General features: G+C 40.0%; 1 protein-coding gene across 2 annotated transcripts in view; it reads right to left on the bottom strand.

The window, feature by feature from the left end:
* inpp5a (inositol polyphosphate-5-phosphatase A) overlaps positions 1-15355 on the bottom strand; it is a 288060-nt gene that overhangs the window by 231873 nt on the left and 40832 nt on the right. For both annotated transcript variants that reach the window (XM_072436661.1, XM_072436662.1), the window contains exon 2: positions 5978-6019. In XM_072436661.1, coding sequence (XP_072292762.1) covers positions 5978-6019 — 42 coding nt within the window. The remainder of the gene's footprint in view (positions 1-5977; positions 6020-15355) is intronic.

Here is a 15355-nt window from a genome sequence, read left to right as displayed (position 1 = left end):
TATAAAATCTGTAGGGGGCGCTGTGGCTCCAAATTAATTTATGTCACTTCAAGTAGGTTTAGGGCAAAGAGTTTAACAACTGATTCTAATTTGACACAATTCGGACTTTATCTGCGCAAACGGCAGAAATGTTAAATTTGGGAGATTTCTGAAATTCTAGCTACAGTTTGCGGCTTCGCCGCACAGAGACCGTGAGAGGTATCAATGTAATTTGGATAACTTTTGATGTCCCACTCCTCAGTAGCATTTTCACCAAATTTCAGCTTTTTAGGGCCAACGCCCTGGGAGGAGTTCGTAAAAGTACGACGTTTGGAAAAACTCCGAAGTCATGTTTAGCCATTTTTGAAGCAATATGGCCGACATTTGGTTGGGCGGACGGCGTTGCCGTGATAATATTTTTTACTTCTCTTGTCACCATCTACCTCTGCGCCAAATTTCATGATACTACAATCAGATTTTTTTTGGGTCATTTCCCATCTCTCAATGCATTTTTGGTACATTTGGGGGCGCTGACGCGCCAATTTTTTTTATTTTAGAAAAGGGAAATAGCCAGAATGTAGAGAGGCACGATTTTTAGAGGTGTGCAAATTTTTGTGACTTTTCGTCAATGTTCACTGGGTGAAAAATAGGGGGGTTGGTCCCGAGAAGAAGAAGAAAGAATTAAAGCCGCAAGCGGCATCCAACGGCCCTCGCGGGCCGCCGGCCTTCCGACTCTGCGCTTTCGACTTGATAAAGATGGCGCCCTTATTGTGTGTTGAATAAAAAAAGAACTTGACAGACGGCGACACATTGGACATGGCCAATCCAGTGCAAATGAACACAAGTGTCAGTCAAATTTGCTGCGCCACCGCACAGAGACCGTAGCACTTGGAATAAAAATATGGATAACTTTTGATGCCGCGCTTGTGTAGATGATTTTCCCCAAATATGAGCTTGATCGAGCTATTGCCCACAGAGGAGTTCATTAAAGTGTGAAGCGTAAATGTGAACATTTCAGAGATTTCGCTGTTTTCCCATTTCTGACATATATTTGCGGGTCCGCCACACAGAGACCGTAGCACTTAGAATCAAAATATGGATAAGTTTTGATGCCCCGCTTGTGTAGATGACATTCTCCAAATATGAACTTGATCGGACAATCGGCCTAGGGGGAGTTCGTTAAAGTGTGAAGCGTAAAAATGTGGTGATTTGAGCAATTCTATGATTTTCCCATAAGGATAACATGGGATGTTTCTGTCATCGCTACGATTACGCCGTACAAAATATGACTTTGGCTCTCATACTTTTGTGATCAGGATGGCAAATTAGAATTTTGTTCAAAATATCATGTCATTTGGAAAAACTCTATTGTTTATAGGCCACTCTGAAGGCCAAATTGTCAGAATTCTGGGAAACGTTTGCGGCTCCGTCGCACAGAGACCGTAAAAGCTATCCTTAAAATTTGGATAACTTTAGATGCCCCACTTGTCTAGAGGACGTACACCGATTTTGAGGTCGGTGGGCAAAACGCACTAGGAGGACTTCATTAAAGTGTAAAACATAAAAATGTGGATATTCGAGAGATTTAGCGGTTTTCCCATAGGGATAACATGGGAGGTTTATGTCATCGCTACGACTACGCCATAAAAATTAAGGCATTTGTCTGATTGGCTTTTTTGATCGCGACGCCAAAATAGAATTTTGGGTAAAGTTTAGAAAATTTTGGTAAAACTAATTTTTGACCTTTAATGTTAATTTAAAGGTCACTCTGTAGGGGGCGCTATCGCGCCCATTTCAATTTTGTCAGCATAAACTGGTCCAAACTAGAAAGTTGAACAACTGATTCAAATTTGGTCCTAATCGGACTTGTTTTGATCAAATGGGAACAATTTTTAGATCTGCAATATCCCAAAATAAGTTGTCCAACTTTGCGGCTGCGCCGCACACAGACCGTAAAAGGTATCTCAAAAAATTGGATAACTTTAGATGCCCCACTTGTCCAGAGGACGTCCGCCGATTTTGAAGTCGGTGGGCAAAACGCCCTAGGAGGAGTTCGTCAAAGTTTGACGTGAACAAAATGGCTAACACAGCGTGTTTTCATTTTCAAAGGAAGATGGCGGGCATAGGGTAATTCTGGGGGCGTGGCCACAATAATATTTGTTTTTTGTCCTCACAAGAGGAATGCGTGTTCCGAATTTCGTAGCTCTGCGACAAAGTTGACCTCGGGGCGTCTCCCATAGGCGCAATGTATTTTGACTTTTGTCGGTGGCGCTGTCGCGCCATTTTTTAACAACAAAAAAAATGGCCCAGAAAAAACAACATTTTTCGCCGATTTTGAATTTTGGGTAAAGTTTGGTGAGTTTTTGAGCATGTTCAGGGGGTCAAATTAGAGCTCAAAAAGCAGAAGAACAAGAAAAATAATAAAAATAATAATATTTTTAGCAAAAACAATATAGCCGTTTCCACTATAACAACAAATTATACATCGTTTGAAAGCTCTAAGCCTTCCCGATGCCGCCATGGGGTGGAATCATCATTACGAGCGCTTACGCGCTCGTCACTCCCTATTCCGTCGGGATGCCCCGCCCACTCCCCATAGACTTCCATTGATTTGAGCAGATACAAGCATGGCCCATGCCTGCGGCATGGACTCACGCGTACGGGACGATGCCAGGAGGGTTTTTGGAGGAATGCAGCGCTTCGCGCTGCTGTTGTCAACAAGTAATTAATTAATTGTTGACTATTTCTGTCATAGCAGGAGTAAGTATGCATGATCCATGCCTTCGGCATGGGCTAGTTCACTGTACTTGCCAGGGGCGACAGACAGTTGCAATGCTGCATTCGGCAGCGTTGCGGGAGCAATAGGCCCTCCGCCCTGCTGGGGCTCGGGCCTAATAATATTCCGATGCGAAAACAATGTTTCCCATTTTTCAAATATCATAAACTATACATTTTCGGAAAGCGCTCGCGCTTTCCTACCTCATGGTGTGGGTCCCTGGTCACTGACGGGTACTTTCGTTAAATTTTGAGTGGGCTCCGCCCACTTTGTGTTTTTGGCCCTCTATACAGTAATAATGTTCAATTTTTGCATTACATGCTTATATGCACGGAACATGCAAGAGATGGGGAACGTATTCGTGAGGTACTTAGCGCAAATGAGTGCTTTATATGGGGATGACGACCGCTTCGCGGTTGTCATCCCAATGTAAAGTGCTCGTTTAGTGCGAACTTTTGCACGGGCTTCGCCCGTTTACAACGGTAATGTTCCATTTTCCTACTACCAATTAGTATGCACGGGGCGTGCATGAGTGAAGGAGTGCGTTAGTGAGTGTTTGGAAGTGGGCGAGCGCTTCGCGCTCGATTTCGTGCGCACTACGTGCGCACTTTCGCAGCCGTGCTTCGCACGGCCTTACGAGATTAATAGGCCTCTCGCCAGCTTGTGGCGCTCGGGCCTAATTAGAACCAAAAAAAGGATACGCAGTTAAATAGTTTAGTCACACTATATAGTTTATTTTCATGTTCTAAAACAACTTTGTGTTGCTCTCTGGTCATGTTCTTTGTTTTGTTTAAATAAAAATAAAATATTAGAAATATTAAATTAAAAATATTTAAATATAGATTAATATATATATATATATATATATATATATATATATATATATATATATATTAAATAAAAATATAAAAATAAATAATAAACAGTGAAATAAATTAAATTAAAAATAAATACAAATATCAATACATAAATACAAATAAAAAAGTATCCGCAGTTAAAGCTCTTTGTTGTTTACTCACACCAAATAGTTTCTTATTTTCATGTTCTAAAACAACGAAGTGCCCATTGAGAAATGTAAAACTCAGCCACATGAAAACAATAATAAATATAGCCGCAAGCGGCAATGATCGGCCCTCGCCACGCCGCCGCCACACCGCCGCCACGCCGCAAGAGGAGGGGGCGCTAACGCGCCCCAATTGTCCTTTTATCACGCCTACTGCTGAATCTGTGACGCTGTCACATGTTCTCCCCTTTGTTTTACCATCAAAAAGCAATTTTATTTTGAATTCTTGGCAAAATGTGCGGCTTTGCCGCACAGACACCGTGACTCTTTGAATGAAAATGTGGATAACTTTTGATGGTCCTGAAGATGAGTCTCACCAAATTTCAGGTTAATAGGGCTGACGCCCTGGGAGGAGTTTGTGAAAGTCTAAAGTGTAAACATGTTCTGGCCCCATTGGAATAACATGGGAGGTTTCGGTCATCGTTACGGCAACGCCATAACAATTATGACATGGGTCTCATTGACTTTTTTGATGGGGATGCTAAAATTGAGTTGTGTGTCAAATTTCATATAATTTCGCAAAACTAAACATTTAACCTCCATATAAAATCTGTAGGGGGCGCTGTGGCGCCAAATGAATTTATTTCACTTCAAGTAGGTTTAGGGCAAAGAGTTTAACAACTGATTCTAATTTGACGCAATTCGGACTTTATCTGCGCAAACGGCAGAAATTTTAAATATGGGAGATTTCTGAAATTTTAGTTACAGTTTGCGGCTTCGCCGCACAGAGACCGTGAGAGGTATCAATGTAATTTGGATAACTTTTGATGTCCCACTCCTCAGTAGCATTTTCACCAAATTTCAGCTTTTTAGGGCCAACGCCCTGGGAGGAGTTCGTAAAAGTACGACGTTTGGAAAAACTCCGAAGTCATGTTTAGCCATTTTTGAAGCAATATGGCCGACATTTGGTTCGGGGGACGGCGTTGCCGTAATAATATTTTTTACTTCTCTTGTCACCATCTACCTCTGCGCCAAATTTCATGATTCTACGATCAGATTTTTTTTGGGTCATTTCCCATCTCTCAATGCATTTTTGGTACATTTGGTGGCGCTGACGCGCCAATTTTTTTTATTTTAGAAAAGGGAAATAGCCAGAATGTAGAGAGGCACGATTTTTAGAGGTGTGCAAATTTTTGTGACTTTTCGTCAATGTTCACTGGGTGAAAAATAGGGGGGTTGGTCCCGAGAAGAAGAAGAAAGAAAGAAAGAAAGAAAGAAAGAATAATATTCCGATGCGAAAACAATGTTTCCCATTTTTCAAATATCATAAACTATACATTTTCGGAAAGCGCTCGCGCTTTCCTACCTCATGGTGTGGGTCCCTGGTCACTGACGGGTACTTTCGATAATTTTGAGTGGGCTCCGCCCACTTTGTGTTTTTGGCCCTCTATACAGTAATAATGTTCAATTTTTGCATTACATGCTTATATGCACGGAACATGCAAGAGATGGGGAACGTATTCGTGAGCTACTTAGCGCAAATGAGTGCTTTATATGGGGATGACGACCGCTTCGCGGTCGTCATCCCAATGTAAAGTGCTCGTTTAGTGCGAACTTTTGCACGGGCTTCGCCCGTTTACAACGGTAATGTTCCATTTTCCTACAACTAATTAGTATGCACGGGGCGTGCATGAGTGGAGGAGTGCGTTAGTGAGTGTTTGGAAGTGGGCGAGCGCTTCGCGCTCGATTTCGTGCGCACTACGTGCGCACTTTCGCAGCCGTGCTTCGCACGGCCTTACGAGATTAATAGGCCTCTCGCCAGCTTGTGGCGCTCGGGCCTAATTAAATCAATATTTCAAGAATATCGCTCAATTCAACCCGAGCTCCAGCCTTAAAGCCTCAAGACGCACATTTCAAGCAGTACCACTCAGCACAGATCTACTCGAGGACATCAGACTCATCCTATGCATCCAAATATAGACCTGATGATTCGTAATCGCTGCTTTTTATAGTACTCAGAGCATTAGCGCATCGACAGTGCAGGTCTGTATCTTCAGGCAGAAACACACAGCCGCAGTCCGCTGAGTCACCTGAGACGCATTGGTTCTTTTTTTACACATTTTCCAGTCCGTTTGCAGCAAATATTTGGCTGAAGAGAAAGCTACTACAGTTCATGATCAAAATAACACCGCTCGTCTTCAAAAACACACAGAACTTACCTGGTAGAACTCCCGTAGCCAGATCTTCTGCAGGTTATCCGGCTGAAAAAGACAAAAAGGAGACAATTGGTCAAATGCTTGGACAGAAATTCAATGACATTATTCCAAATCGGATTATGATATTATTTCTGGCGGTTTCTCCTGCACAAATCAGACTCTCACGAGATGTCGACTCATTTGATTAACTGTGAATTTACTGCACGACAAACTGCTGAGAATTAGAAACTAACTGTAACATTTATGCCAATATAATACCTGCGAACACAAATCACCAAATCATTTACTTTATTAGTTAATAGCAGCGGTGCCCGGGCAGATCGTCTGACAAAAACAAAAACAACGTGAACCGTGAATCAATCAAGCTAGCTTTCTTTGCAAACCGTGAAATCAATCAAGCTAGCTTTCTTTGCAATTCAAGCGCAGTTACATCAGAATCAGAAAAGGGATTATTGCCATTGTTTATAGCCACTTGCTTCGGCGTAAACATGCAAGAAAGAATTAAAAAATGTATAATAAGGATAATGATAATAATATAAAAAATATGAATTAAATATAATAGTAATAGTAATAATAATAAATAAAATAATAATAAATAAAATACAATAATAAATAAAATACAATAATAATAAATTAAATACAATAATAAATAAAATAATTATATAAAATAAAATAAAGTAATAATAAATAAATAAAATAAATGAAATAAATAAAATAAATGAAATAAATAAAATAAATAAAATAAATAAAATAAATAAAATAAATAAAATAAATAAAATAAATAAAATAAATTAGATAAATAAAATAAATAAAATAAATAAAATAAATAAAATAAATAAAATAAAGGCTTTCACAGTTGCCTGATACTTAAACCACAGCATTTACAGACACCATTAAACACATTTTTAAATAATTTGAGCACATTTCTGTTGGAGTGACATACTATCGTCTGAGTTCTATAGTTATACTAATCGTCATCTCTCGAGCAGGAGAACGACTCACAGGGCGTGACACTACTACCCCCCACTGCTCCTGCCAAAGTAGCACAAAACAACAGGACAAACAGAGGAACAAATCTATATCACTGCATTTGCCCCTGCACTTCCACATGAACAGGCCTTTGTCAGAGCAGTGGAAACAGCGACCTGAGGCAGTCGACCATTTATGGACAGATCTGTGTGTGAGTGAGAGCGCCAACGTCCCAAAAAGAATACAGTAGGCTACATTCACTGATGAGCATTTGTTGATGTTATCATTTCAGATGCACGGCAGAGTATTTATAACTGTGGGAGATTTACCGCTTTTGCCCACTTCCAAAGTTATGGATCCACAAATGTACAATTGTTTGTTAGAGATCGACTCCACTAACTTGCCGTTTTAGTAAAGGGACGTCCTTGAATCGTATGCATTTCGTTCCGTTTCTTTAACCCAATTAACAGTTCCTAAACCTAATCTTAATCATACACAGTTTACTTTACGCCATTTTTCCTTCTTTTTTCGGATCTCATGGTCCAATTATTGTCTTTTTTGTTCGATCTCCGAGTTGTCTTTAAATGTTTTTGTTTAGTTTTAAAAATGTAAAAGCTGAAAAATGTAACAAAAACTCATTATATATATTGTCAAAATAAAAAGGTGCGAAAAAAATAAATAAAAAAAATGGGGTGAAAAATAGAATTATAACGCAGACGAACTACCAAACTATGGGTTAAAGTCGTTTCAAAAGTGAGTGTGTCAATGGGTCAAAACATTTTAAACAGGCCCTCTTCAAGGACCCAAGGTACAAAAATACTTAGAAACAAAACAAAAAGCAGAAATACAAGGCACGTTGGAATAAAATGAATGAATGCTCTAATAAAAGACTTTTACTGCCTCGGATCTCCGCTTCTCGCGCTGCTTCCTGTTACGTTTTTGAGCTTGAATAATGGCACTACTTTTGAAGCCAGTCATTTTATTACAGTTTCAGTTTCGCATGGACAGGCCCAGAAAAGACAAAAACCCAAACCACAAACCGGGTCAAAAACATCTGCAATCCGAAAGCTAAACGGCAAATTCAAACCTAATTCATCACTACCGTATTTTCCGGACTACAAGTCACATCTTTTTTCATAGTTTTGGCCGGGGTGCGACTTATACTTATATTTATACTTATATACTTATACTCCGGAGCGACTTATATGTGATATTATTTGTTATTTTCACACTTGCAACCGCATTTCATACTCCAGTGCAACTTATATATGTTTTTCCTTCTCTATTATGCATTTTTTGTCTGGTGCGACTTATAGTCCAGAAAATACGGTAAAGGCATTGACCGTCGTAATCATCACGTGAAACTCAACGCTCCGGTCCCGGGGCCTTCAGAGTCTCCGCGGGGGCTGGGACGGAGAGCAAAGTACCACCACCGCAGCTCCGGCTCGCGCCCGTCCCGACGCAGCGCGGGCCCATATAAGGGCACGAGCGCCGCGGCCCGTCATCAGTCACACACACACACGGAGCAACAGCGCAGACGGGAAACGGGAGCGGGGAACGGGAGCGGAAGGGGGGAGGTCAAACCCATTGCCATTGTGAGCCGTTTTCGGGGCATCAATCGCGGCGTTGAGTGGGGCAGGGAGGGGCAAAGAAGTGACACTTCTACACGAGAGGCGGGACTCGGGACGTGACGGGAGGACGTGACGGGAGGACGTGACGGGAGGACGTGACGGGAAGACGTGACGGGAAGACGTGACGGGAGGACGTGACGGGAGGACGTGACGGGAAGACGTGACGGGAGGACGTGACGGGAAGACGTGACGGGAAGACGTGACGGGAGGACGTGACGGGAAGACGTGACGGGAGGACGTGACGGGAAGACGTGACGGGAGGACGTGACGGGAAGACGTGACGGGAAGACGTGACGGGAGGACGTGACGGGAAGACGTGACTGAGCCGATAAAACTGGACCATTGATGTTTCTAAATGACAAATCCAGAATCACTTCTCTTTAAAAATGTAGAGTTTTAGACAGTAAACAAATAATAAAACTGATTATCTGGGTCTTTACACAGTGAACTAACGCTGCATTAATGACATATCGTTCATTAAATAAAAGCCGGAACTATATTTTTTGTTGAGTGTCTCTTTTCGTAGTTTGCACTGACAAAGTTTAGTTATATTCAGTAAGAGGGTTGAATATTTAACATATACAACTCCAAAACTATAATACTGCTACTACTTAAGTGCAACATTCTGCTCTTTATTAAAGCTTAAACAATATGGTTCATTTGGGATTGTTTCCTGGGGTTTTGTGGCATAAAGTTGATTCAATATTACAATATGTTGCGCTTCAAAACACTACAGTACAAGTAATTAGTTACTTTGAATTACTCTTAGGCTTTGTATTAAGAGTAAAGTATATCTAGAGTTTAAGATCAATCCAGTTAGTCCAGATGTTTAAATTTGCCACTCATTTCACACAGGATGTATTTGGAGCATTAAAATGGTGTGTAGCCTGCACTCCTACTGGTTAGAAAAGGAACTGCAGTCACATGTGTGTTGCCAGAGCTTTAACCTGTTGCTAGAGTCGTTTCTAGGTCGTGCCTCATGTTCAGATCCTTCTCCTCCAGAATCACTGTCTCTCTGTTTAAACACACGTGTGAGGTTCATTCTGCTTTCTGATTGGAGGATCATCTTGAACCAAAACACCAACAAGTATCAATCATGTCAAAGGTTTTTGTTATTAAGAATAAATCAGCAAAGTTTATAGATGATTTTAACATATATGGGGACTAGCAGTACTAGCATTGTGTACTACTACTAGTACTAGTACTACTAAGTAGTAGTAGTGCCACTCAGTGGAGACAGAACTGAACTTTATTCATCAGCCAGGACAGACCGCTCCATCTCAACCATTTCTGAAGTTCATTATTAGTAAATTATAAAGTGTGCTACACCATGAAAGAGCAAAAAAATACCCCTGCCGTCTGTTTGTTTGTTTGTTTGTTTGTTTGTTTGTTTGTTTCCTGCTTCTGTCGTTTTGCATGTCTTCCACCTCCTCACGCTCAGTTCGTGGCCTACTTTTGGAGACTGCGTGGGGAGCCGCCGCCTCTGCTCGGGTTTGGGAGAAGAGCCATTTAAAATCACAGCCAAAACACTAAAGTCACAAAACACATGGACTAATCATCATCAACACTACATCATCAATCCAACAAATCCAAAACAACATGAGCATAAAGGAAAGAGATGATGTATTCCCTGGCTATTACTTTGTGCTCTTCATAAACACAATTCTAATATTTCTGAACAAATCACATCTTGTATATATTTATCTACACTTTCATGTAATCAGAAAGACCTTAAGAAATGGTGGTTGCCAGGTAACCCACCACTATCATCATGGGTTAGGGATTGTCCAATTGAGTAGAACTATTGGAGATAAATTTTAATAATTTTTTTTTTAAAAATTAAATACAAATGAATGTAATAATTAATTAATACAAATAAATAAATACAAATATATAAAAAATAATGCTCTATGAATCAGTCTGAGTGAAATCTACTGTATCTGGGACATAAAACTCCTGAAATGGAAAGAATAGATGGATTATCTTTGGACTGTTCAACTGTGGCAACTGGAATGGACGATCACGGACTGGACAGAAATGACAAAATGGAAAGAATGACTAATTAATGACAAATGTGTCAAACGACACGTGCTGATGACTGTGCTTGACAGTTTTATCTCGTCTTACTCTTGGTTTTGTTTAGTCGTTTTGCTTTGCGTGTCCTGCTTTTGTGGTTTATGAAAAATAACCGAAAAAATATAATCTATATTTAATCTAAAAAAAAGTCCAAATCAAGCTTCAGAATAACTTTTAAAAAGATAAACCTGGCAATTTACAATATCTGAACATAAATGAATAGAATTGTGTAAAATGGGTAAAGGGTGAAATGGGCAAAACTTAAAAACTGAAATAATTTACTATTTTGATAGTCAAATATTATCAGTACAACATTAAACTGTTTCAAGCTGTTCTCAAAAGAATGCAATTACTGTCAAAAAAGAACAAATACTGTATTTTCCGGAGTATAAGAAGAAAAAAACATATATAAGTTGCACTGGAGTATGAAATGCAGTTGCCAGTGTGAAAATCATAAAGTATAAGTATATAAGTATGTATATACAACTTATAGTATACGGTATAAAGGTGAAATCCTCTTTTGATTTCACGCAACTTCAAATTTGAGCATTTTTATTTATTTCCTCAACGATTTTCAGCGGAGCTCGTGCCTTTAGTGGAATTGTACCCGTAACACGAGGCGAACGATAAAATGTGGGGCGCGTTAATAGAGGTGCGGCGCTCTGGAGTCCCGGTTCTGATCCACAGAGCCGATCCCACTTGCAAATGTCCAATCTTTGGATTTAACAAATGCTATGCAAACCGCCGGCGGGAGAGGACGAGGCCATTTGCCCGACGTATCGAAGAGTCGGCGGAAGTTACTTTACGCCGCACTGATGTTTTAAGACGCAAACCTCAGAAGAGCCCACAGGAAGCAGGCAGTTTAGAGAACAGAGCTGTCCTACTCAGAATGCTGTTATTCCACTCATAATGCTGTTATTCCACTCATTCAATATTTGGTTTGGAGACGACTCTTTCTTGTAGCATTAGCATCACAAAGAAAAGCATTTAAGTGGGAAATATATACGGCACAAAAAGGGCAACAGAATCACATTCTATGGCACTGTGTGTATTCATAGTTTTGTATATTTAATAGTTTTAATTTTATTTTTTACTAAATGAATGTTAAAATAAATAAACATTAAACACTAAAAAACACCAGAGAGAGAAGTTTAGACAAAAATCAAAAACCAGCAGACGTCCAACGAAAAAAGAAAGAAAATCAAGGCAAAAAATGCACCAAAAGAAACGTTACATTTTGGGGGTTTTTTTTGGGATTTTTTGCGTGTTTTTTTTACACAAACAAAAAAAAATTAACCATAGAAGAAAAAAACACACAAAAAAACACCAGAGAGAGAAGTGTAGACACAACTCAAAACCAGAAAACATCCAACAAAAAAGAAAAGAAAATTAAACAAAAAACACACCAAAACCATTTGGTCCACAGTTTTTCAAATTGGTCCCGTTTCAAATCAAGTCCGAATGTAATTTTTTCCATCTTGCAAATGTCCAATTTAATGTCAGTCCAGTCCATGATCGTCCATTTGTGTCATCCATTGTTTTGTGTGAGGGCGATTGTTTCTTCATGCAAAACCTAACAATGTGAGTTACCGTAATTTTTCTCATATATTCCAGATACCAGAAGTACCTGCGTTTTCTTGTATATTCATCTTAAAGCTAACAACAGGAATTATTAGAAACTCAACAATTACCACAAGACGAGATGTGACGGGAAAATGTGACAGTTTCAGTTCACAATTTTGGTGTCAAGAAGTGTTCCTCTGACGGGTCAGACAACTCATTGAACTAAAATTAAGTTTTATATATTTAAAATTTTGCCAAAAAATTGAAAATTTTTATCACAGAATGGCACATTTTTTAGGTTTATAATTTCACTTCCTGTTTGTAATTGATGACGTCACACTGGGAAATTACCCAGCAACCACTGGGAAAAAACCCTTTATCTGACCAATAAATGTGAAAGCACCTTTATTTTGTTGATTAGAAGGTCAAAAAAGTTGTTTCTTTGCGCAAATTATTCACAAACTTTGTCTGGAATGAGCGTGCCTTGTGTGATGTCACTTCCTGTCATTTTCTACAGGCATTTCAACACATTTTATCCACGAATAGACTACTTGATTGGTGTAAAACTATAATTTATATGTAGAACAGGTACAAATACATTAAGTACAGTCAAAATTTGAAATTCGTAAAAACTTGGCACTTTAACGCTTTTTTATTTGTATTTTTTTCCAAGCATCTTAACACTTACGGCAATATTATCTCAAAAGAACTATCCCTTAGAACTATATTTTCTTGTAAAACCCTTCAAATTAACAGAAGCTGCCTTTAGTTATAGTTTTAGTTATTTTTCTAATGTCGTAATTTCACTACTCCACTATTAAAGAACAGTTTTAAGTGTTAAAAACGTGACGTAAATGAATGTAGTAGCAACGCACAAGCAGCAGATGGCGCCTCTTGTGAGAAATGAGCGGTAAAAGCAGGAGTTCTGGCGATTTAGACAAAAGCCCAGCGCTAACATATGGAACCGATACAATCCAACTTGACCCGGCTCAGAGGTCGCCACCCGGACCTCGACCCAGACATTCCTCTTCCCTCGCTGCACTACCGTTTACGATGATGCAGTCATGGCAACCCGCAGTGCCGGCGAGAGGAGCGAGACTGACCCCTGGGGAGAGCCCGACCGACCTCCACCTCCACGACCTTAACTCTGGCGTAGCGTTTTCATAAAGCCTTTACACCGTTCGCCGTCGTTTGTGCGAGTTAGCGTTAGCGTTTTGGCAGCAACGTCGTGGCTTTTCCCAGCGATCGATGAACTAAACAAACCCCTTTTGGCTTGTGGGCTCGTCAAACATCTTCTTTCTCTTCTCCGACATCAGCTAATTCTATGCGTCCGTAATGTTTGACTCATTCTGCCTCACAACGAGAAGGTTCCGGGTTTGATTCACCAACGGATGTCCGCAAAACGTTTGCAGGTCGATTAAAAGCGTGTGTAATATTCAGACCTAACAACACAAACAACTAAATATCCAGTCTAATTCTTGCTAACTATAGTTTAGATTTGTACAAACATGCTCTTTTAGTTTAGTCTTTTTGTCAATGCAAGTTTAAATGTGAACCTTTAACGGAATCTCATTAAAACATGGATCGCCAATCAAATCACAATTCAATATTTTTCCCCAAATCGTGCAGCCCTAATATGTAAAAATGGATAATATCACAATTGTTGATTCAGAGATTACCTCAACTATAATAAAAACGATAAAAATCACCTCAAAAAGAGACTGAAATAACTAGTTTAATGCCCCAAACACAGGTATAAAGTGATATCGCTGAACTTTTGAGGTCAATTCCATGCTTCTGCGTCTGGTATGTTAACGTAACATATGAACAGTTATTCAGATAACTATAGCATAAAGAACATGCTAACAAGTTTAGCAAAGCATCAGTTTTACCCCAAATCACTAAATCCATTGAATTCTTCTTCCTCTGTGTCACTTCTAAACAACTCCACAAACTCCAGAGGTAGAGGAAGTGCAGATTCTTCTTCTGCGTCGCTTAGAGCCTAGAGCGCCCTCTTGTGGTTGTCAGTGTGAACATAACGAACAATATCACATATAAGTCGCTCTGGAGTATAAGTCGCACCCCGGCCAAAACTATGAAAAAAGTGCTACTTATAGTCCGGAAAATACGGTAATTGTATGTTAATGACTTTAGTTTAAGGTTGAGAAGATTGTATACTGGTTAAACGCACGCTTTTAACTCGCCATGTCCCTCCTCGAGCAAGAAACAAACGTTCAAATCCTTTCTTATTTGCCACTTGTAGATTTACTCAAGTTAGAGTACTGTTACTTCAATAAGAATATATAAGTATTGTGATGTAACTGAGAGAATGTAGAATACTGCAGTGCCCACCGTTGATTATAAAACACATTTCAATAAACACTATCAATCTAACAACGATCAAACTGGGCGACTTTGAGAACATCCAAAGACAGAAGTGTGTCGAACATTTTATAGAAAGGTTGTCTTCTTTCGGGGGAGCGGAGTCTGAATTTACCCCTGCTCTCCGTCGAGCGGCGAGCGGAAAAACCGCAGCAAACGCAGGTCCCGGATGACGGCGTTAACCGAAAAAGGCAAGTCCCCACCGCTTCTTCCATTTCATGAGCCTCATTAGCGATTAATTAGCGCGACCACATGGCGCGCATAATAAACCGTTCCTTTGAGAGGAGCGCTCACTCGGGACGGCAAACGCAAGAGGTTAGAATGGAATAGTTCACGCGCTTTGAAGCGTATCCTGCAGCTTTGTACACTATTTTAAAAACGGCAATATTTCCCAATTATCCCGCTTTAGCCTGCGCGCTCCTCCTCCGTGTTTCTCTCACACGTCTTCTTTATTATCCACATGGAACGTTCTGGCCTGAGCGTGACCTCGGCGGAGATAAAGGAGGAATTGAGCGATACATTCAAAAACCCCGGGCAATTAGAAGCAGTAAAGCTGTGCATAAAAGGGTAAAATAAAGCTGGAGCGTGACATTTGCGTGGATTTGTTGCTTGAGGGAAGTAAGCTTTACATTTTAGCTTGAATTGAAGTGGTTTCGGGAGAAAATGGCTTTGCTCAGGGATTTGTAATGATGAGTTGTTCATTATCAGAAGTAGCTATAATGGCTGTGCTAATTGAGTCAGGATTCATGTCTTGTTCTCT

This window comes from Eucyclogobius newberryi, unplaced genomic scaffold (genome assembly GCF_026437365.1).
Source record: "Eucyclogobius newberryi isolate DKJ021-1_F unplaced genomic scaffold, fEucNew1.0.hap1 SCAF_8, whole genome shotgun sequence".
Lineage (NCBI taxonomy): Eukaryota > Metazoa > Chordata > Actinopteri > Gobiiformes > Gobiidae > Eucyclogobius > Eucyclogobius newberryi.
This window is presented reverse-complemented; position numbering and strand designations above follow the sequence as displayed.